Source organism: Panthera pardus, unplaced genomic scaffold, assembly GCF_024362965.1.
Source record: "Panthera pardus isolate Hobbes unplaced genomic scaffold, ASM2436296v1 HiC_scaffold_13, whole genome shotgun sequence".
NCBI classification, from domain to species: domain Eukaryota; kingdom Metazoa; phylum Chordata; class Mammalia; order Carnivora; family Felidae; genus Panthera; species Panthera pardus.
In genome coordinates this window covers 139,261,329-139,284,457 of record NW_026526688.1, presented here as the reverse complement: position 1 = coordinate 139,284,457, position 23,129 = coordinate 139,261,329, and the positions used below count along the sequence as shown (strand labels likewise).

Genomic DNA, 23,129 nt, shown 5'->3' with positions numbered 1-23,129 from the left:
ATGATGCCAGTTCAATTTTAAGGTGTGTCCAGAACTGTCACAATGTTATTTCCCTGTATTCTATTGTTCAAAGTAATCAGACTTAAGGAGGTAGAGGAAAAAAGACTACTCCTCTTGCTAGGAAGGACGGCATAGGAACAATGCTTAAGAGCATGTAGAGTGGGAGATAATATTGCTTCCATTTTGGAAAATACAATCTAACACAATGTCCACTAAATCTATTAAAAAGCATTGCTCTATATGGACACCTTATGATTAGCCTACCTGGGATGCTTACATATGTTTTTGATCTATGCACAGGGAGAGACAGGTGAAGACAAAAGAGACTCAGAATTTTTTTGTTGTTGTTGTTGTTTTATTTTATTTATTTATTTATTTATTTATTTATTATTTTTTTAATATATGAAATTTATTGTCAAATTGATTTCCATACAACAGCCAGTGTTCATCCCAAAAGATGCCCTCTTCAATGCCCATCACCTACCCACCTCTCCCTCCCACCCCCCATCAACCCTCAGTTCTCAGTTTTTAAGAGTCTCTTTTGCTTTGGCTCTCTCCCACTCTAACCTCGTTTTTTTTTCCTTCCCTGCCCCCATGGGTCTCTGTTAAGTTTCTCAGGATCCACATAAGAGTGAAACCATATGGTATCTGTCTTTCTCTGTATGGCTTATTTCACTTAGCATCACACTCTCCAGTTCCATCCACGTTGCTACAAAGGGCCATATTTCATTCTTTCTCATTGCCACGTAGTACTCCATTGTGTATATAAACCACAATTTTTTTATCCATTCATCACTTGATGGACATTTAGGCTTTTTCCACATTTGGCTATTGTTGAGAGTGCTGCTATAAACATTGGGGTACAAGTGCCCCTATGCATCAGTACTCCTGTATCCCTTGGGTAAATTGCTAGCAGTGCTACTGCTGGGTCATAGGGTAGGTAGGTATCTTTTTAATTTTCTGAGTAACCTCCACACTGTTTTCCAGAGTGGCTGCACCAGTTTGCATTCCCACCAACAGTGCAGTGCAAGAGGGTTCCCGTTTCTCCACATCCTCTCCAGCATCTATAGTCTCCTGATTTGTTCATTTTGGCCACTCTGACTGGTGTGAGGTGATATCTGAGTGCGTTTTTGATTTGTATTTCCCTGATGAGGAGCGATGTTGAGCATCTTTTCATGTGCCTGTTGGCCATCTGGATGTCTTCTTTAGAGAAGTGTCTATTCATGTTTTCTGCCCATTTCTTCACTGGATTATTTGTTTTTTGGGTGTGGAGTTTGGTGAGCTCTTTATAGATTTTGGATACTAGCCCTTTGTCCGATATGTCATTTGCAAATATCTTTTCCCATTCCGTTGGTTGCCTTTTAGTTTTGTTGATTGTTTCCTTTGCTGTGCAGAAGATTTTATCTTCATGAGGTCCCAATAGTTCATTTTTGCTTTTCATTCCCTTGCCTTTGGAGATGTGTCAAGTAAGAAATTGCTACGGCTGAGGTCAGAGAGGTCTTTTCCTGCTTTCTCCTCTAGGGTTTTGATGGTTTCCAGTCTCACATTCAGGTCCTTTATCCATTTTGAGTTTATTTTTGTGAATGGTGTAAGAAAGTGGTCTAGTTTCATTCTTCTGCATGTTGCTGTCCAGTTCTCCCAGCACCATTTGTTAAAGAGACTTTCTTCCATTGGATATTCTTTCCTGCTTTGTCAAAGATTAGTTGGCCATACTTTTGTGGGTCTAGTTCTGGGTTTTTTATTCTATTCCATTGGTCTATGTGTCTGTTTTTGTGCCAATACCATGCTGTCTTGATGATTACAGCTTTGTAGTAGAGGATAAAGTCTGGGATTGTGATGCCTCCTACTTTGGTCTTCTTCTTCAAAATTACTTTGGCTATTTGGGGCCTTTTGTGGTTCCATATGAATTTTAGACTTGCTTGTTCTAGCTTCGAGAAGAATGCTGGTGCAAATTTGATTGGGATTACATTGAATGTGTAGATAGCTTTGGGTAGTATTGACATTTTGACAATATTTATTCTTCCAATCCATGAGCACGGAATGTTTTTCCATTTCTTTGTATCTTCTTCAATTTCCTTCAAAAGCTTTCTGTAGTTTTGAGCATACAGATCTTGTACATCTTTGGTTAGATTTATTCCTAGGTGTTTTATGCTTCTTGGTGCAATTGTGAGTGGGATCAATTTCTTTTTCTGTTGCTTCATTATTAGTGTATAAGAATGCAACCGATTTCTGTACATTGATTTTGTATCCTGCGACTTTGCTGAATTCATGTATCAGTTCTAGCAGACTTTTGGTGGAGTCTATCGGATTTTCCATGTATGTCATCTGCAAACAGTGAAAGCTTGACTTCATATTTCCCAATTTTAATGCCTTTGATTTCCTTTTGTTGTCTGATTGCTGATGCTAACACCTCCAACACTATGTTAAACAACAGCGATGAGAGTGGACATCCCTGTTGTTTTCCTGATCTCAGGGGGAAAGCTCTCAGTGTTTCCCCATTGAGGATGATATTAGCTGTGGGCTTTTCATAAATGGCTTTTATGATGTGTAAGTATGTTCCTTCTATCCCGACTTTCTTGAGGGTTTTTATTAAGGAAGATGCTGAATTTTGTCAAATGCTTTTTCTGCATCGATTGACAGGATCATATGGTTCTTATCTTTTCTTTTATTAATGTGATGTATCACGTTGATTGATTTACGAATGTTGAACCAGCCCTGCATCCCAGGAATGAATCCCACTTGATCATGGTGAATAATTCTTTTTATAAGCTGTTGAATTCGATTTGCTAGTATCTTATTGAGAATTTTGGCATCCATATTCATCAGGGATATTGGCCTGTAGTTCTCTTTTTTTACTGGGTCTCTGTCTGGTTTAGGAATCAAAGTAATACTGGCTTCATAGAATGAGTCTGGAAGTTTTCCTTCCCTTTCTATTTCTTGGAATAGCTTGAGAAGGATAGGTATTATCTCTGCTTTAAACGTCTGATAGAACTCCCCAGGGAAGCCATCTGGTCCTGAACTCTTATTTGTTGGGAGATTTTTGATAACTGATTCAATTTCTTCGCTGGTTATGGGTCTGTTCAAGCTTTCTATTTCCTCCTGTTTGAGTTTTGGAAGGGTGTGTGTGTTTAGGAATTTGTCCATTTCTTCCAGGTTGTCCAGTTTGTTGGCATATAATTTTTCATAGTATTCCCTGATAATTGCTTGTATTTCTGAGGGATTGGTTGTAATAATTCCATTTTCATTCATGATTTTATCTATGTGGGTCACCTCCCTTTTTGAGAAGCATGGCTAGAGGTTTATCAATTTTGTTTATTTTTTCAAAAAACAACTCTTGGTTTCGTTGATCTGCTCTACAGTTTTTTTAGATTCTACATTGTTTATTTCTGCTCTGATCTTTACTATTTCTCTTCTTCTGCTGTTTTTGGGGTGTCTTTGCTGTTCTGCTTCTATTTCCTTTAGGTGTGCTGTTAGATTTTGTATTTGGGATTTTTCTTGTTTCTTGAGATAGGCCTGAATTGCAATGTATTTTCCTCTCAGGACTGCCTTCGCTGATCCCAAAGCGTTTGGGTTGTTGTATTTTCATTTTCGTTTGTTTCCATATATTTTTTAATTTCTTCTCTAATTCCCTGGTTTACCCATTCATTCTTTAGTAGGGTGTTCTTTAACCTCCATGCTTTTGGAGGTTTTCCAGACTTTTTCCTGTGGTTGATTTCAAGCTTCATAGCATTGTGGTCAGAAAGTATGCATGGTATGATCTCAATTTTTGTATACTTATGAAGGGCTGTTTTGTGACCCAGTATGTGTTCTATCTTGGAGAATGTTCCATGTGCACTCGAGAAGAGAGTATATTCTGTTGCTTTGGGATGCAGAGTTCTAAATATATCTGTCAAGTCCATCTGATCCAATGTATCATTCAGGGCCCTTGTTTCTTTATTGACTATGTGTCTAGATGATCTATCATTGTTGTAAGTGGGGTATTAAAGTCCCCTGAAATCACCACATTCTTGTCAATAAGGTTGCTTATGTTTGTGAGTAATTGTTTTATATATTTGGGGGCTCCCGTATTCGGTGCATAGATATTTATAATGTTATCTCTTCCTGATGGATAGACCCTGTAATTATTATATAATGGCCTTCTTCATCTCTTGTTATAGCCTTTAATTTAAAGTCTAGTTTGTCTGATATAAGTATGGCTACTCTAGCTTTCTTTTCGCTTCCAGTAGCATGATAAATAGTTCTCCATCCCCTCAATTTCATCTGAAGGTGTCCTCAGGTCTAAAATGAGTCTCTTGTAGATAGCAAATAGATGGGTCTTGTTTTTTTACCCATTCTTATACCCTATGTGTTTTGGTTGGCGCATTTAGTCCATTTACATTCAGTGTTATTATAGAAAGATGGGTTTAGAGTCATTGTGATGTCTGTAGGTTTCATGCTTGTAGCGATGTCTCTGGTACTTTGTCTCACAGGATCCCCCTTAGGATCTCTTGTAGGGCAGGTTTAGTGGTGATGAATTCCTTCAGTTTTTGTTTGTTTGGGAAGACCTTTATCTCTCCTTCTATTCTAAATGACAGACTTGCTGGATAAAGGATTCTCGTCTGCATATTTTTTTCTGTTCATCACATGAAGATCTCCTGCCATTCCTTTCTGGCCTGCCAAGTTTCAGTAGAGAGATCGGTCACGAGTCTTATAGGTCTCCCTTTATATGTTAGAGGACGTTTCTCTCTAGCTGCTTTCAGATTTTCTCTTTATCCTTGTATTTTGCCAGTTTCACTATGATATGTCTTGCAGAAGATTGATTCAAGTTACGTCTGAAGGGAGTTCTCTGTGCCTCTTGGATTTCAATGCCTTTTTCCTTCCCCAGATCAGGGAAGTTCTCAGCTATTATTTCTTCAAGTACACCTTCAGCCCCTTTCCGTCTCTCTTTTTCCTCTGGAATACCAATTATGCGTAGATTATTTCTCTTTAGTGCATCACTTAGTTCTCTAATTTTCCCCTCATACTCCTGTGTTCTTTTATCTCTCTTTTTCTCAGCTTCTTCTTTTTCCATAATTTTAACTTCTGGTTCACCTATTCTCTCCTCTGCCTCTTCAATCCTAGCTGTGGTCCTATCCATTACATTTTGCAGCTCATTAATAGCATTTTTTAGCTCTTCCTGGCTGTTCCTTAGTCCCTTGATCTCTGTATCAATAGATTCTCTGCTGTCCTTTATACTCTTTTCAAGCCCAGCGATTAATTTTATGACTATTAATGTAAATTCACTTTCTGTTACATTGTTTAAATCGTTTTTGATCAGTTCGTTAGCTGTTGTTATTTCCTGTTTTTTTGGGGGGAATCCTTACATTTCGTCATTTTGTATAGTCCCTGGAGTGGTGTGGAACTGCAGGGCATTTCCCTTGTGCTGTCTTGAATAACTTGCATTGGTGGGCAGGGCCGCAGTCAGACCTGATGTCTGCCCCCAGCCCACCGCTGGGGCCACAGTCAGACTGGTGTGTACCTTCTCTTTCCCTCTCCTAGGGGCGGGATTCACTGTGGGGTGGGGGTGGCGCGTCTGGGCTACTTGCACAGTGCCAGGCTTATGGTGCTGGGGATCTGGTGTATTATCTGGGGAGGATCGGCAAGGTGCACAGGGGCGGGAGGGGCAGTCTCAGCTTGCTTTTCCTTCAGTGATCCGCTTCAGGAGGGGCCCCTCTTCCGTGGACCTCTTGTCTATGCTTGGCTCCAGAGAATCCGTTCTGCTAATCTGGCGATTTTCTGGATTATTTAGGCAGGTGTGGGTGGAATCTAAGTGATTCGCAGGACGTGGTGAGCCCAGCGTCCTCCTATGTCGCCATCTTCCCAGAAGTCCAGCAAGAGCCTCAGAGTTTAAGTGTTAAAGTACATAACCCAAAATTTACCACCTCAGCTATCTCTGTTTGCTCCTCCATCATATGATGGTAGTGATAATGATAACAAAAATAGTTTCATTTTCTGAGCACCTTCCATGTGCCGTGTGAAGTGAAAAGGGCCTTGCATGAATTATCTCAAACCCCACAGCAATCATATTACATTATATACTGTTATTTCTTTTTTTTTTTCATTCTGGTTCATTCTGGGTTGCCAAGAATTGGTAAAAGGCAGCAATTAGACATTTTCATCAATGTTGAATTTGTCTAGTGCTTTTTTGTTTGTTTTACGCTTGCATTTGCCATCAGTCAGAGTGACATCACCTTGTATAGAGTTCTATCTTGTAGACAGTGTTAATAAGTTTTTAAAAAGTTGGATTCCCATTATTATAAAAGCTAGAGCACTAACAGAACATAGGAAAAGTTAGAAAGAAAAAATACATTTGTTAAGTAAAGAATGAACTAAAAGGAAAATAGGTGTGAATAAATACCACGCACAGTGCTTTAGAAGGGGTAGTAGACAAAAAGGAGGGAAAAAAATAATATTCTGAATGAAGAGTTTAAAAGGGCTTGAAGGGAAATAATAGATATTTAAGACTAGATGAAATGATAATGAACATGGATAACAAGTGTATGTAATAGGAGTCCCTGGAGAAGAAAAAGCAAAGCAAAGGAATTAAAAGTAGGCATTATACCTTAAGGAAACTTTCTGAAATAAAAGATTTGAAATTACACATTAGAAGGGAACATTAACTTTCTGGGAAAAAACACAGAGTAGCCAACAACAAGACATGGCCTAGAAAAATGGAATTTAAAGAAAAAGAAAAAAAAAAAAGCCCCTAGGAATAAAGGCAAAAAGGCCAAGACTTACTGGGAAAGACATTCAGGTTGTCATCAGAGTTTTCAATGTTTTATGCCTGCAAATAATGTAGTAACATTTAAGAGACTCAAGAAAAGAAAATATGAGCCAAAGATTCTATATCCAGCCAAACTAAACTTCATGTATAAAGGCTGTAAACATGCTATCATGAGCATGTGGGAACTCGGGAAGTATTGTTCCCATGAACCCTTCCTGAAGAATTGGAGAATGTATTTCAGACCCCCAAAATGACTGGGAAGACAACTTCCAAAGGACTTGTGTAAACATTAAATACATATTTATCTGTAAAACTAAGACTAAATTAGACATAAGGGAGACAGCATAGTATAAAAATGATATGTGCACTGATAATACAGAAACTATCGAAAATAAGGGAAAGTATGTGAAAAATAGAGTAAGTTTACTAACTGCGGTATAGGTGTTAACTGAGAGTAAAAGGCATAGTATTTCAAATTAGATATTTAGCAATAGGAAAGAATGGAAGAATAAATACTGGTACTGAAATTAAATATTTTCATAGTAGAAACAATGAATATTAGCTAAAAAAAAGGGAGGGGGAGAGAGGACAAGAGTTTCATATAATCATTTGCGTAACATACAAACCCGTTTATGCCACGAAATATATAGAGGAAGATGTAACAGCATAGACTTCTTAGTGAAAAACTGTGTGCGTGAATGTTTATGATACAATAGAAATCGATATCCATATATATGTGTATATGTATATGTATATATACATATATATATAGCAATATGAAAACTGAGGCCTCATTTATCGACCACATCAATATGTGTAAATGATTTTAATTGAACCATAAACACAAAGTAGTTTATATTTTATACAGAGAAATCTAACTTAAAGAAACACAGAAACAAAAAATAAGAAATAAAAGAACACAATATTCTAGATAAACACAAAGAAAAGAGTAAGAGTTACAATTTTGATATCTAACAAATTAGCGTTAAGGTCAAAAAGGCATTAACAGACAATGAAGGACAAATTATAAGGCTTCAAGATATAGTTCACAATTGTGGAAATAAGAGTTTTAATAATTACCCAACCTAATAACACAGGTTTATAAAGTAGAAACCACAGTAGAGGAAATGATAAATAGCAGAAACAGTAATAGGAGATTTAATACATTCACTCAATCCAAACAGAGTAATTGACAAATATTTACTAAAGAAATAAAAGACAATACAATTAACTAGGTTTTTTTTATAAATATATAGTCAAATCTAAACTCTGATAACAAAGACCTTCCCTTTTGAAGTCCACATGGAACATTCTCCAAATTGGACTATCTCTTGACATACAGTGACACCAAAAAAAAAAAAAAAAATCCCCTTAACTACTCCCCTTCCCATAACTACAAAGAGACCACAATTCAATAAAACAACATCAATAACAACAACAATGAAAAAGTCATTTAAAGTGGGACATTAAAAAAACATCTAATTAAATAACTATTCAGTCAAAGGGGAAGCAAATAAATAGAATTTCTTAAAAATAAGAATAGTGGAAATACAACTGTCAGAATCTATGGGATATAGTTAAAGCAGTTTTCAGAGAAAAATATATAGCACTAAATATCTATATAAATAAAAATGAAAAAAATAAAAACAAATGAATTAAGCACCCAATTCAAAAAGTAGGAAAAGACTACAGAGTATCCTGGAAAAGAAAAAGAAGACATTAATTTAAAAATCTGAAATAAATGAGTAAGATAAAAAATGTAGAATAAATCCAAATGCTAGTTCGTTGGGGAAAAAAATCAACAAAATAGTCAAACTACTAGCTAACTCAACTAAGACAAAAGGAAAACATTGAAAATACATAGAATGAGAAACAACTAGGATGGGGTATAGTTATTAAAACAGAAGACTTCAAAAAAATCAGTAGAGACTACTTTATGCAACACTATGAAAATAAATTTGTAAATATTATTAGACGAAGTATATAAATTTTATAGATAAATGCAACTATCCAAAATAGGCCACAGTAGAGGTTCACTGTCATTATAGACAAAAACAGAGTAAGTGGTACAAAGTATGATAGTTTTTATGAGATCAATTTGATGATCACACTCATCAAACTTGTAGTTTTAATCTAATACAACATTTAATTAATTAAATTAATGAATTAATTAAACATAGGACTGGAGGTATGGCAAGAAGAATATGTTCCTGTTTTTGAGAAGTATGGCAATATCAAGTTCACATCTACAGGAGCCAGTATACACATGGATTACCATGACACAGAGAAGCTGCAACTCCAGTTTCATTCCAGTCTTTCATAGCATTCTAGTCAAGGCAGCCATCTTTAAAATCACAAACTATGACATTTAGAAATTTAAAATAATCCTGAAAAATGGTCATCAGTGTTTGAGGGTTTTTTTTGTTGTTGTTGTTGTTTTTTCATGACCTAGATAATTTAATTATTGAATCCATTTGGAAAAAGCAAATAAGCAAGAATATCCACAACAGAACAAAACAAAACACCCTGAAAAAGAACAACAATGAGAAGGGTTACCTTTACCAGATATTAAAACATGTAACTTCTGTTATCAAGCTAATGCGGTACTGATACACAAACAGACAAAGCAATGAAACAGAATCGAAAACACAGAAATAGACTCAAATGTATATGAGAAGACATCATCTCAAAGTAAGTGGTAAAAATAGAGTTTTAAATAATTGGTGTTGGGATAATTGAATACCCAAATGGAAAAGTTAAAATAGGATTAATTTATCACACAGTGCATCAGGGTAATTGCCAAGGAATTAGAGACATAAATGTTATACCAAATTAATAAAAAAAGAAAGTTTTCAAGATCTAGAAGAAAACATGATGGAAAATTGGTAAGTGATTCAAATCTATAATAAGGGAATGCTTTATACCATTTACAGATCATATTAATAATATAAAATAAAACATTTTCATGGTAAAATGCAGCACAAGTTAAGTAGAATGACAAACCAAAAGCTGGTGATAATATTTGCAGCTTATATCACAGAGAAGAGCTAAAATTCTTCATGTTGAAAGAAGAAAATAGAGCAGAGGCCTATAATACTATAGAAAAAATGAGGTATAAACATACAGCTTAAAGAAGAAGTGCAAATGATCTCTAAATGTGTGAAAATATGTTCACTTTTGTCTGTGATAAGATAAATACACAGTTATGCTGAGATAGCTTCTCATGTATTAGATCAGCAAAAATCTAAAAGCTTTACAGACTACTTTGTTAATAAGGCTGTGCAGAAAGTAGCTTTCCTGTAAATTGTAGGGAGGACTGCAAAGTGCCCCAACCCCATTGAAGGGTAATTTGGGAGTGTTTAACTAAATAAAATATTCATGTAGTCTTTGACCAGTAATCCTGTTTCTAGGAATTTGTTCCAAAAATATAGTGAGAAAAATGTGAAATGACCTATGCACAAAGCTAAACACTGAAGCAATATTTATCATAGCAAATAACAGGAAGCAAACCAATGACCATCAGTAGCTAAGTGACTAAACTGTTATATATTCCTACAGTGGAGCACTATGCAACTAAAAAAAATAGTTATAAATGTCTCTTACTCCTATGGTATAGTTCCCTGAATATAATGCTAAGTGAAACAGCAATGTTGGGGAAAATGTGTAGGAGACTACTATTTATATAAGTAAATACATAACTAGCTGGATGACAAATAGATACGCTTATGTTAAAAATAATAACAGTTAAAAAAGCAATTTGAGGATATTTTTAAAAATGATGCTCTAGGGGCACCTGGGTGGCTCAGTTGGTTAAGCATCCGACTTTTTTTTTTTTTTTAATGTTTATTTATTTTTGAGAGAGACAGAGACAGAATGCAAGTGGGTTGGGGCAGAGAGAGAGGGAGACACAGAATCCGAAGGAGGATCCAGGCTCTGAGCAGTCAGCACGGAGCCTGACGCGGGGCTTGAACTCACGAGCTGTGAGATCATGACCTGAGCCGAAGTCAGATGCTCAACTGACTGAGCCACCCAGGCGCCCCAAGCATCCGACTTTTGACTTCAGCTAAGGTGATGATCTCACGGTAGTGGGATTGAGCCCCCCATCTGGCTCTGCACTGGGCACAGAACCTACTTAAGATTCTCTGTCTCCCTCCCTCTGCTCTTCCCCCACTTTCTCTCTTTTTCTCAAAAAAAAAAAAAAAAAGAATGATGCTCTACAAAGGGGAGAGAGAGAGAGAGAGAGAGAGAGAGAAATCAAGAAACAGAATCTTATAACTATAGAGAACAAGCTGATGGTCATCAGAGGGGAGGTTAGTAAGGAGATGGGTGATGGGGATTAAAGAGGGCACATGTGGTGAGCACCAGGTGATGCATGGAAGTGTTGAATCACTATGTTATACACTTGAAGTTAATATAACACTGCATGTTAACTGGAATTAAAATAAAATGATGCTCTATATTGAAGGGAGAGAATGGAATAGGGTAGATGGAACTGGGGGAGATGGAAACTAGACTTCTAAAACTCTAAATTATAGATTTGGTTTTAGAATTCTATGAATTTTTTTATGTAACTATAAGGCTGAATTGGAAATATCTTTCAAATTAAAACAAAATCAACAAATGAACCTAATTGTGTATCTAGCTGGTATCATAGCATAAAGTAAGAAACTTCTCTAAGTGAAGTGTATTTAAAGTACAGTAATCTGGCCATTTATCCCTAGAAGTATATACCCTAAGGAGAAAAAGATCTGCAAAAAGTCTTAAAGTGTTTTCAGTAGGCATAATATTGATGATAATATTGGCAATTTTATTTTGAGACTATATTTCTGATAAAACAAATGAAGGTATTATGTTGGTGTTTTTGAACCTGGAGAGTTCGGGTTTGGATGAGAGATTGTGGTTGTGATAAGAATACATCTTATATAGAAAGTGTAACCCTTCAGATGCTGCTCTTTGAAACCTGTTGTGCATTTGCACCAAAACCACACCTCCCCACCCTGGGCTGCTTTCTCCCAATGACTGAGTGTGACCAGGATAGTAAGGTGGACCCATGAATCTGTATTGGCTGACTTTGGTTCAAGATATGGATATGGCTTTGCTGAACCTTCCTTAGATGGCACCATAGTCTGGGATACTTCCATCCACCCCCCCTTTCCCCTTCTGTCTCTGTTTCTGTCTCTCATTCTAATATTGTCTCGTTTCTAAACTCTCTTTATCCCTAGAGGTCAGACTTAACCTCTTAGTTAAGAGCTTCTGCCAGTTTTATTAGAGAGGAAACACAGGAGTTTATACAGAGGGCATAACGCAGCAAGCCTTCCTAACAGTCTTCTTCAGGTATCTTTCTTCCCAAAGTCTCACATCGATACATCTCTTCTTCCCTACAGTCCCTCCCCTTATCTGTATGCTTTTCTGATGGGAGCCCACCACCCTCATTTATGACAGGCCCTCTTCCATTGTATCAAATTCTACACCTCTTTATATAATATCTTAGAAATGTTATTAACTAGAGACACACACATTGAGATTAGGCATGTTGAGTCTAAAGATGCTGAGCCTGAAGGCCTTCATCTTTCTAAAGCCTACTTGCTCAGTGTTCTATGGAATGATGAGGCAGGATTCCCACAGGTAAAGAGGAGTCTGGACGCAGGGATATATCAAATAAGAGATTACTTTATTTGCTTTCTTATTGGCTTTCACTGTATAGCCAGAAGATCTGGAAGTATATTTCAAGTCAGATAAAAGGTTTAGATACCTCCCAGAAGAGAGTAAAAATAAAGTTATATTTGAATGTGTTTTCAGAATAAAATCACATTTAGAGACTAATAACATTGATGTACTGTCTAAGCAACCGTTTTTTTAATCCCTCTTAAAGTGTGAGAACATCTTAACCTACCATGTTTAGGAATTAACTAGAGAAACTTGCCAGATATACCAAAAGAAGAGGAGTTCAGGGATACTTTCTCAGACAGAAGCCAGGCCATTTTTTTCCCTTCAAAGAAGAGCACCAGTTTCTATCCAGGGGAGTAGAGTTTGACTGATGTAAGATAGCACAGTTTTCAGGACTCCCACTTAGTTTTTCCTCAAAATAGCAGATGAAAAGAAACAGCTGTCTAGTGTGCATGTTAACACTTCTTATTTTTCTTCTGTGTGCTTCTAATAGTTGAAACTTCTTCCCGGAGATTCTGATACTTTACATTTGGTAATTTATAAACTCTTTCATATAGAAAAGGGGCAGGGGACAAGTGGTACCATTTATCTTAATGGAAATTTGATTCTCATTCCTTCTTACCAATGAATGAATCTCATTTCTCAAGTTGTCTTTTTTTTTCTTCTCTGAAAGTTATTAGAATATATATTGATGACCTCCTGGAAATTCCATGGAGATCACAGTATGTAGTATAAAAATTCCTAAACTATAAATCTCTCTAAATGTAATCCTGATACACCTGACTCCTAAGGAAGCTTGTTTCAATTAAATTAAAAAAATAAAGGAAGAAAGAAAGAAAGAAAGAGCCACTAAGAATAGTTTACAAGAAAATACAAGAGACTCAAAACCACACATTGGATTTAGCTCAACTATTTTTCCCTTTTAGATCTTTAAAAAATAATCCCTTAGATATCAAAGGTAGATTCTTTTGTTAAATTAATGCTCAAAGGAAATGACTTGAAATTGTTCATTAGTTGCTTTTAGTCCTTCTCTACAAATGTTGGTATCCATGCAGCTTTTGGAGGATACACAATTTAGAAAAAAAGTATATATATAACAAAACAAAAGTAATCAGATTAATGCAGATTAAAAGCACAGTGAGAGAGGCACCTGGGTGGCTCAGTTGGTTAAGTGTCCAACTCTTGATTTTGGCTCAGGTCATGATCTCATAGTTTGTGAGATGGAGCTTGGGATTTTCTCTTTCCCTCTCTCTCTACCCCTCCCCCACTTGCTCTCTCTCTCTCTCTCTCTCTCTCTCTCAAAATAAACAAATAAATACATAAATAAAAGCACAATGAGATACTAGTACAAACACAGTGAGTTGCTTAAGAGAGCAGTTACCAGAAGGAGACCATGCTGGTACCCTCTCCTTGGACTTTTAGCCTCCAGATCTGTGAGAAAATAAATTTCTATTGTTTAAGACCCCCAATCGATGGTATTTTGTTATAGCAGCCCAGCTTGATTATACATAGCAAAATATACAATAATACATTGAGAGGAGGAATGTGAAGATGTTTATCAATGTTAGAAACATTTATAAAACATGATTTGAGGAAAAGTAGGATTTTCTTTCCTCCTAATTTATGTAAAAGCAAAGCAAAAAAAAAAAAAAAAAAAAGTATTGTCCTAGAGAAAATGTACAAGACAAAGCAACAGGTGATCTACATAAAAGTGCAATAGAAATATAGTTCCCATGGGTGCCTGGGTGGCTCAGTCAGTTAAGCATCTGACTTCAGCTCAGGTCATGATCTCATGGTTCATGGGTTCAAACCCTGTGTCAGGCTCTGTGCTCACAGCTCAGAGCCTGGAGTCTGCTTTGGATTCTGTGTCTCCCTTTCTCTCTGCCCCTCCCCTGTTGCACTCTCTCTGTCTCTCTGTCTCAAAATTAAATAAATATTTAAAAAAAATAAAAAGAAATATAGCTCCCATATTTAATACTCAAATAAATTGTCTAAAAATATACACACTGATAAATCAAATCATATTTTTAATCAAAGTTGCAAACAATTTTCCATTTTGGCCTCTTAAACTAAAATTTGTATTGTTTGAGACCCTACAAATACAAATAGCTTGGTCGGTAAACTTATCCATGGAAATAAAGGTATTTCTGAAAACTGATTTTCATAGATGTGTGCTAATTTCCTACAAAGATAATATTTGACTGGTGAGATGACTTTACTCTCCACTAAATTTTTCCAAAATAAGTATACAAAAACATCATTGCAAAGCAACTGATGCGTAGAGAAGTTGAATCACATATTCAAACAAGTGCAGATGAGCTGAATTCTAGTAAATTCTAGAATTATTGAATATAGGGCTATGCTAGATTTTACTGATTTAAAAAAAAATCAAAGCTATCTCTGAACAAGTGGTTGATCAGAATTCTAGGCTAGATTGGAATGATGATTATGCCTAATTAGCTTTCCACAGAGGATTCAAGACCACCAGCCCCTGATAATTCCTAGGGGCACCTTCTGATGAAGGTCAATCCCCATTCCTGTTAATTTAGGTTTCATCTCACCAGTGAATTCTCATTGTTTTCTGTCAAAATATTATGATATCAATATGATGTTTTGATATATTGTGAGGCTTCAGTATAGTAGAATAAAACTTTGGAGTTAGTGATATTCAAGTTATAAACTGATGCCACCTGATTACAATCAAGTTTATTGCTAAAGTAGAAATAAACATGTCCTCCCTTAGGGCTTGATTTGAAGGTAATTGAAAGTATTTGCAAAATACGTAGCATAGAGACTAGTACAAAGACTCCCAATAGATAAAAATAGTATTTCTATTAAGACCGATTTAATCTCAAATTTGATTCAGTGCTTATTCAGAAACTGCTCATTAGAACACATTCCAGTGATCCTTCAAACTTTGCTTATTAGAAAACTTTCAATTTTACATTTAAAATTTTAAGATGATTAATAGCTCATGAATATTTACTGAAAGAATTTATAATCTTTAAAATAAGCGAACTCGAGAAAGTAACTTATGGAAATATTTCTATTTTAACAGTTTTCTATTTTTTTCCTCTTTTTAAAATTTACTCTGAGTGTTAATCTAGTAATATGAATATGTGTGATAACACAAACAATATAACTAAACCATAAAACAGTAGCCTAATTGTTGAGGATTAAGAATATATTTAGATTCATTCTTGTGTGATTATATAAAATTCATTAGCTAATGATTAAACATGGCTGGTAAAAAATTAAATCATCTATAGATCTTTTAATCCATTTTCAATGTATAGTGGAGTATAAATGACAAAGATGGAGTATTTGCCTTTATAAAACTTATAACCCTAATATTTTGTAACAGACCTATTTCACTTCTTGAGGAAGTGACTCCTTTTGTAATATTTACTTAAGCAAGTTGTCTCAGGTCACTGACTGTTAAATAAATCTAGTTAAGTAAGAGTAATGCATGTTAAAGATGTAAGGATTCCTTACCACACACTGCATTAACTTTCTTGCTCAATAATTCCCCTTGCTGAGAAGTTTCCGGTTCTCAGATGTAGCATGGTATAATAATCGATTATTTATATAACGTTTTTACTCTGGTGCATATAGCTTAGGAGCTTTAGATCTTATCCTTTCTGTTCCCAGTTTATGTAACAAAAATACTTTTATATTTCTCATAGAGGTTATAGGAAATGATACGAGTCTATGTATGTAAGACTTAAAAATAAAAAAAAAAAAGAGGAGCAGCATGATCTTAATATAATGTCAGTATAATAGTCACTTTTAGACTAATTGCAAATTAATGATATATGCTAATTGATGATAGAGTATGATCACCTTATTTATTTATTTATTTATTTTAAATGTTTATTTTGGAGAGAGAAAGAGAAAGAGTGCAATCAGGGGAGGGGCAGAGAGAGGGAGACAGAGGATCTGAAGCGGGCTCTGCGCTGACAGCAGAGAGCCTGATGCAGGGTTTAAACTCCTGATTCCCCGTGAGATCCTGACCTAAGCCAAAGTCGAACACTCAACCAACTGAGCCACCCAGGTGCCCCAAGTATGATCATTTTAAATCACAAGTTTTACAGGTGCTTAGAGGCTTAGAGATTATTTAGTCCATTATGAAACCTAGGTTCAGAAAAATGTGGTGACTTGGACTAATCAGTTGGTGAGTGGGAATTAAAGACTGATGTCCCATCTTATATATCAGCTTAATTGTCATTACCTCATGCTTCCATTTAAAAGACTTAACTTTCTGACTATTTAAAAAATAATTTAATTACATAATAATACAGTCCCCTGGGAAATCTTTAGACTGTTGCAAATAAGGTTAAAGTCCAATTTGATCACCAGGCCAATTCCACAGCATCTTTCTTCAGAAAGGTGAGCAAATTTCATATGGTGAATATATTATTTTGGATTAGGTTTAGTGAAAAATAATAGAAAACCCCCCCAAACAGTGTCTGAAACAAAATGTAAATTCAGTCTCATATTTCAGCAGTGGAGATATTACCCATCTAAGCTGACTGATGCTCCTGGGTGTCAGGGTCGCTGCTTCTTTCTCTTGTTTCTCCATAATGGTGGCCTCCAATTTAAGTCAAGATAGCAGCTGGAGCAAGCAACAGTCATTATATTGCTCTCCAGCTACAGGAGAAAGTGTACCTTCTCTCCTCTAAGAAGTTTTATATAATTTTCATTTGGAATCCATTGTGCAAAAGTTAGCCATACAGACCTACCTAGCCTCATGAGGAGCTAGGAAATGCAGTCTTTATTCCAGGAAGCTTCATGCCCAGCTAAAAGCTAGGGCTTAATTTTTATGGAAAAGGGAGGTCAGTGTTTGTTATAGTGAGTGCCCAGGGGCAGCAAGAATTCTACTTCTTACTGTTTCTTTTTCCTGTCTGGCCTAGATGTCTGTTAAAAACCTCAGTCATTAACAAGAGAGCCAGGCCTGGCAGAATATCAGGAGTTCTTTTCTCATTAACAGATAGTACCTAAAAACTATTCTCCCAGCTTTTCATGTCTGATATACCTGTGAATAATTTTGATCTTCCTCGGCACTCTCATAAGCATCTGTTCCCAGGAACAATAACAACAATAGGAATAAAACAATAAGTGCAAAATATATAATAAATTGAACAACTCACCAAATGATATTGTGTATGTTTTTATGATTATACAAGTGTATACATAAACTATAGAAGATAAATTTAAAGGAAGCATGCAAAATGGATAATGATATGTTACCTTGGTTGTTGTGGGATTGAGGTTGGTAATCAAATTTGACTATAACTTATCTGTAATAATCCGAGGATTTACAACAAAACGAGGTGTGTTTGGGGTGGGAGGTGTGGGGAGACTTACTATGTGGAAACCTTTAAGACTCTAGAGTATCTTAACTGAATAGCTTATCTTAATTGGAATACAATGGCTGTCTAATTAAGATAGTTGGTTTTGGTTGCTCACAACCAAAACCTTATATCATTTATATAATTGATCAATGATCTATATCAATGATTCTTATTTTTTTTAACTTTATGTATTTATTTTTGAAAGAGAGAGTGAGCAGAGGAGGGGCAGAGAGAGAAGGAGAGAGAGAATGTGAAGCAGGCTCCGTGCTGTCAGCACAGAGCCTGATGCAGGGCTTGAATTCACAACCATGAGATTATGACCTGAGATGAAAATAAGAGGCAGACGCTTAACCGACTGAGTCACTCAGGCACCCCAATAGAAACTAATTCTAATGAACGAAACAACAAAATGAATTTATTGGAGGAGTACCGATACCTATTATCATGGATAGGAAGAAAAGGCTGAATGTAGTAGGAATGTAGTAGCTATGTAGTAGGAATTAAAAACAGACACTATAACCCCAACTGATTTTTATTCTTGTGTCTCTCAGTTTATGGCATACAATCTCATGAGGTGAAATGGCATTGGTTAAGCTTGAGGCACAAGTGAAGAGGGAAGGGAGAGAGGGAGAGAGAGAATCTTAAGCAGGCTCCACTCAGCGTGGAGCCTGACACAGGGCTTGATCTCATGACCATGAGATCTTGACCTGAGCCGAAATCAAGGGTCAGATGCTTAACCGACTGAGCCACCCAGGTGCCCCGATATCATCAATATTTAAAAAAAAAATTGTTCCAGGAATAGCCATTTCTTTCCTGAATTCTTAAAATTTATTTTATCAAGACAAAATTGACATATAATATTAGTTTCAGATGTACAACATAATGATTCAATATATGTATATATGTGTATATAAATGATCACCCCAGTAAGTCTAGTTAACATCCATTGCCACACATAGTTATAAATTCTTTTTTTGTGTGGTGAAAACTTCTAAGATCTACTCTTATCAACTTCCAAATATACAATACAGTATTATTAATTATAGTTAATATAGTTACACCGTGTTGTATATTACATCCCCAGCTTACTCATTTTATTATTTCTCTCGAGTTCTTTTTTTTAAAGATTTTATTTTTTTTAAGTCATCTTTACACCCAATGTGGGGATTGAATTCACAATCCTGAGATCAAGAGACATATGTTCCACTAACTGAGCCAGAGGCACCCCTGTTTCTTTTTATCTGACAAAGATAACTCAACTTAGTTTCCTTTTTTTTTTTTTTTTTTTTTTTTTTTTTTGCTGTGTTTATATCCTCATAGAGCTAAGATTAATGCTTTATCCCAGTAAGGGAATTGGATTAGGTTTCTAGTGTTCTAATTTTCTTATATTAAGTAAATAAATTATATGTAAATTGTAGGCAATCTAAAATTATTGTGGGTAGTGAGAGGTATAAATACATTGAATTTGCATGGTATGATAAAAAGAATAAAATGGGCATGTAAATGAAATTAACTGTTTCTGGCTTGAGTATTGATATAGACATATATATTGTTTACACACTTGACTCCAATTATTTGTAAAGATTCTATAACTGTATAAAATTATATTGAGGAATGTAATAAATTATAATAATTGTGTATGATTTATAATGATTGTGTGTATAGTTTTTGTGTTATAAGGAATTGTCACTTGGAATAAAGAAGTGCGGTTGTTGGCCCCTGAGTGCCTTTAATATATTTGTTTTCTAATATATTATAACTGAAGACCTTCATTTTGCAGGACATTAACAAGTGCTGGTAAAGACCTGCAAGATAATTTTCTGAAGGCTCTGGCAGTGAGAGAAGAAGACAATCACAATGGAAAAGTGAGCGTGAGTACCTACATCCTAAAAATGTATACATTAAAGGCACAGTTGGTGTCAATAATATACATTTTAATATCTTCCCTGAGAAGTAATTCATGAGGGATATAATAAGGCTCTTTGTTTTATATATTATACAATTTATATAGAAAAAAAACTTATTCCCACTTACAACTGTGGAAGTACCCAAATGGTGAATAAAAAATAGAATCCCATACATCTATTGTAGAGAAAATGCACGACTCTTTGTGCTGGTCTTATGCTGAAAATTCCTGCTCTAGCTCAGCCTCCTGGTGTGCTCTACTAAGTCACATCATCTACTGTCCCCCAAGTTTTGCCCTATGCCTACCTGATTTCATACTGCCTTCAGAAGATAGTCTTGTAGTCTGCCTTGTAGTCCTACATTTGGAGATGTGATACAAACCACATGATGGAGAAGCATAATTTTTAATCACCATGGATAATATATTATTACTATATTAAAATGTATGCTAGATAATATATGTAGAAGTGTTAATATTTTTGGAATACATATTTGCTTTCACATTTTGTTAATATAATACTAGTAATATCAGTCTTCTGTAGGTCTTAAAATGTTCCAAGTCAAGGATGAAAAAAGGCAAATGTGACTTACAGAAAAATCCTCAGAAGTAGTGTGATGAAAAATTTATAGCAACAGAAAAATATGTGTATAAGGAGGTCTATTTTACTAAAGTTTTCTCAAAAAGTAGTTGGAATTTTTCTCACTGTCAGGGCCCTTGAAAATTTTACATGTGGACAAAATCCTCACTATATTTAGAGAGAGAAAAGATCATAGTTTGGTCAGCCAATTGAATAGAATTAACCTGGACTTGAAATTAGGGAGATTCTTGGAGGAGTTGGACAAGTGAAGTTTAAGAGGTGAAGTTGGAAATATGGATAAAGAGTAAACTCTGATAGGCCTTGTAAATTACAACAGAAAAGTTTGAAATTTACCTGACTCTAAATAGAAAGAGCAGCTAAAAAGATGGGAATAAAGGCAAAAGAATGTGATGGCACAGGAATCTATCATAAGGACTTACAAGAAGGAACAAATGATCATTAGTGATCAAACAAGACAGGGATTAAAAAAACATCCATACAGATTAAAATATATATATATATATATATATATATATATATATATATATATATATATATATATATATATTTGACAAGAAAAATTCCATCTATAGTAAGGGTGGAAATTTGATTCCATAAAGTTAAAAAAAATGGCCATGGTTAGACATTAGACCAACAAACACAAATAGCTTTAGAGACCCAAAACCCACATTTTTAACCAAAGTGGCATACTTCCTCTCAAAAATATCTTTTTAAGTCTTTCTCTCCTATTGCAATTTCCTTTAATAATGAGTGCAGACTTAACCGCTCATTTACCCAGATAGAAGCATGTCAGTCACTATGGATTCCCTACTCTCTCTCTCACTCATGTTGAACGAACCACTAATTTCTCCTAAATATAAATCAAGTCACTTCACTTTTCACCCTCTCAACTATCATTTACTTTGATTCAAACTACCATTCTATTTTAAGTAAATTGCTATCATAGCCTCCTAAATGATACACTTATGTATTTTCTTACCCACCTCCCATCCATTTGCCAGTCACTCAATACATTTTCTTGTGCAACCTGCTCATGCCTGGAACTGTTCTAGTCCCTGGGACACTGAGGTACTGCAGAATCCATGACCTTAAAGGGTTTATAGTTGAGAGAAGGAGATAGAAAATAAGTAAGCAAAATAAAAGTGGCACAATTAATTTCAGCTCTGGATAGGTACTATGGAAAACATAAAAGAATAAAATTGAATAAAAACATATTGAATAGAGAGTAGTTGGTTGCTTTAGCTACAGTATATAGGAAAATCACTTTGAGGAGGTGACATCTGTTGGACTTGAATGAAGTGAAGAAGATAGCCACAGAATTTGAAGGGAGAGACACCCCAAACAGATAATGATTTGAGAGGGAGAGATAGCCCAAGAAAAAGGTACAGCATATTAAAAGTTCCTGAGATAATAGCAATTATGACATATTCAAAGATGGTAAGAAGACCAGAATGGCTGGAATATATTTATTGAAAGGGATTGTAGAGACAGATGAGGTCAGAGTGGAAGTCACAGCCAGAACATATAGGTTTTAAGGAATTTTGATTTTGTTCTTTAATTTTAATTTTTATATTCTTCTATTTTTGAACTAGAAAGTTGATGGGCAACTTAAAGAAGTAACCCTAATCTGGTTTACACTTTAGAAAGATTGATCTCACTGCTGCTGTGTGGGGTGGAAAATGTGTGAAGGAGGCCTAGCACAGAGGCAAGGAGGTAAGATAGGGAGCTTTTGTAATCAACCAGCAAGAGGTGAAACTCTTACAAGGTGGTCCTATTAGAGATAGAGGGAAGTTACTGAATCCTGTCTGTGTTTTGGTGACAGAACAGAAAGGACTCATTATTGTGTTTGATGTAGAATATTAAAGAAAGGAAAGCAAGATGACTACTAGGTTTTTGGCTTGAACAAGAGGTAGATGATGTTGCTACTCACTGTGGCAGGAGAACTCTTGAGGAATGTTGGTTTCGAGAATCAATAATCAAATTGTGCCGTGCTGGCAGTGTTAATTTTGTAATGCCTCTTAGGTACTCAAGTGGAGAAGTTGATTGGTCTTTTACGTATAGGGATTTAGAACTTAGAGAAGTCTTGGCTAGAATATAAATCTGAAAGATACCTATACCTAAATGGTATGGAAAGTCATGGACTTGCAGATATTTACTAGGCAGAGAGTATAGGTAAAGAAAAGTGAAGTCCAATGATAGATCTTTATGAAACCCCAACATTTAGAGATCTGGAATGTGTGAAAGAGCCAGCAAACAATACTGAGAAGTAGCAAGTAGGAGAAAAGTAGAAGAAAAGTCAAGTGGGAGCAATGCTACAAACATGGGAGAAGAAGCAATTTTAAAGGAAAGAATGCTCACCATGTCAGATGCTGCTGAGAAGTCAAATAAGATGATGCCTAAGTTTCCCCTGGCTATTGTTAACAAGTTACTACAAACTGGGGGGCTTAACACAACAGAAACTTATTTTCTCACAGAAAGTCTTATTTCACAGAAGTCTGAAATGAAGATGTTGGCAGAACCAAGTTCTCTCCAAAGATCTAGGGGAGAATCTCTTCTATGCCTTTCCCTTAACTTCTGGTGTTTCTGGAAATCACTGGTGTTCTTTGGTTTGTAGACCTATCACTCTAATCTATGCCTCCATTATCACACAATTCTCCTTCTGAACCTGTGTTTCTGTCTTCTGTTTTCATGAAAATACCGATCATATTGGATCCTCCTCCCCAAATGAATATGATCTAATCTTAATTTTATTATACATACAAAGACCTTATTTCCAAATAAGGTCACATTCATAAGTACCAAGGGTTAAACATAACTTTTTTGGACAGCTGGGGGGCATGATTCAACCCACAACAAATGATA

The 23,129-nt window shown here is 35.5% G+C and overlaps 1 protein-coding gene across 3 annotated transcripts in view; it reads left to right on the top strand.

Annotated features, from left to right (window-relative positions):
- Positions 1-23,129, top strand: part of CFAP299 (cilia and flagella associated protein 299) — a 582,511-nt gene that overhangs the window by 205,386 nt on the left and 353,996 nt on the right. For 2 of the 3 annotated variants that reach the window (XR_002084957.2, XM_019466394.2), the window contains exon 3: positions 19,544-19,634. Coding sequence is in view for 2 of the 3 variants with exons in the window: in XM_019466394.2 (XP_019321939.1) it covers positions 19,544-19,634 (91 nt within the window). In the remaining variant the exon portion in view is untranslated. The remainder of the gene's footprint in view (positions 1-19,543; positions 19,635-23,129) is intronic. The other variant, XM_019466401.2, reaches the window with a different exon arrangement.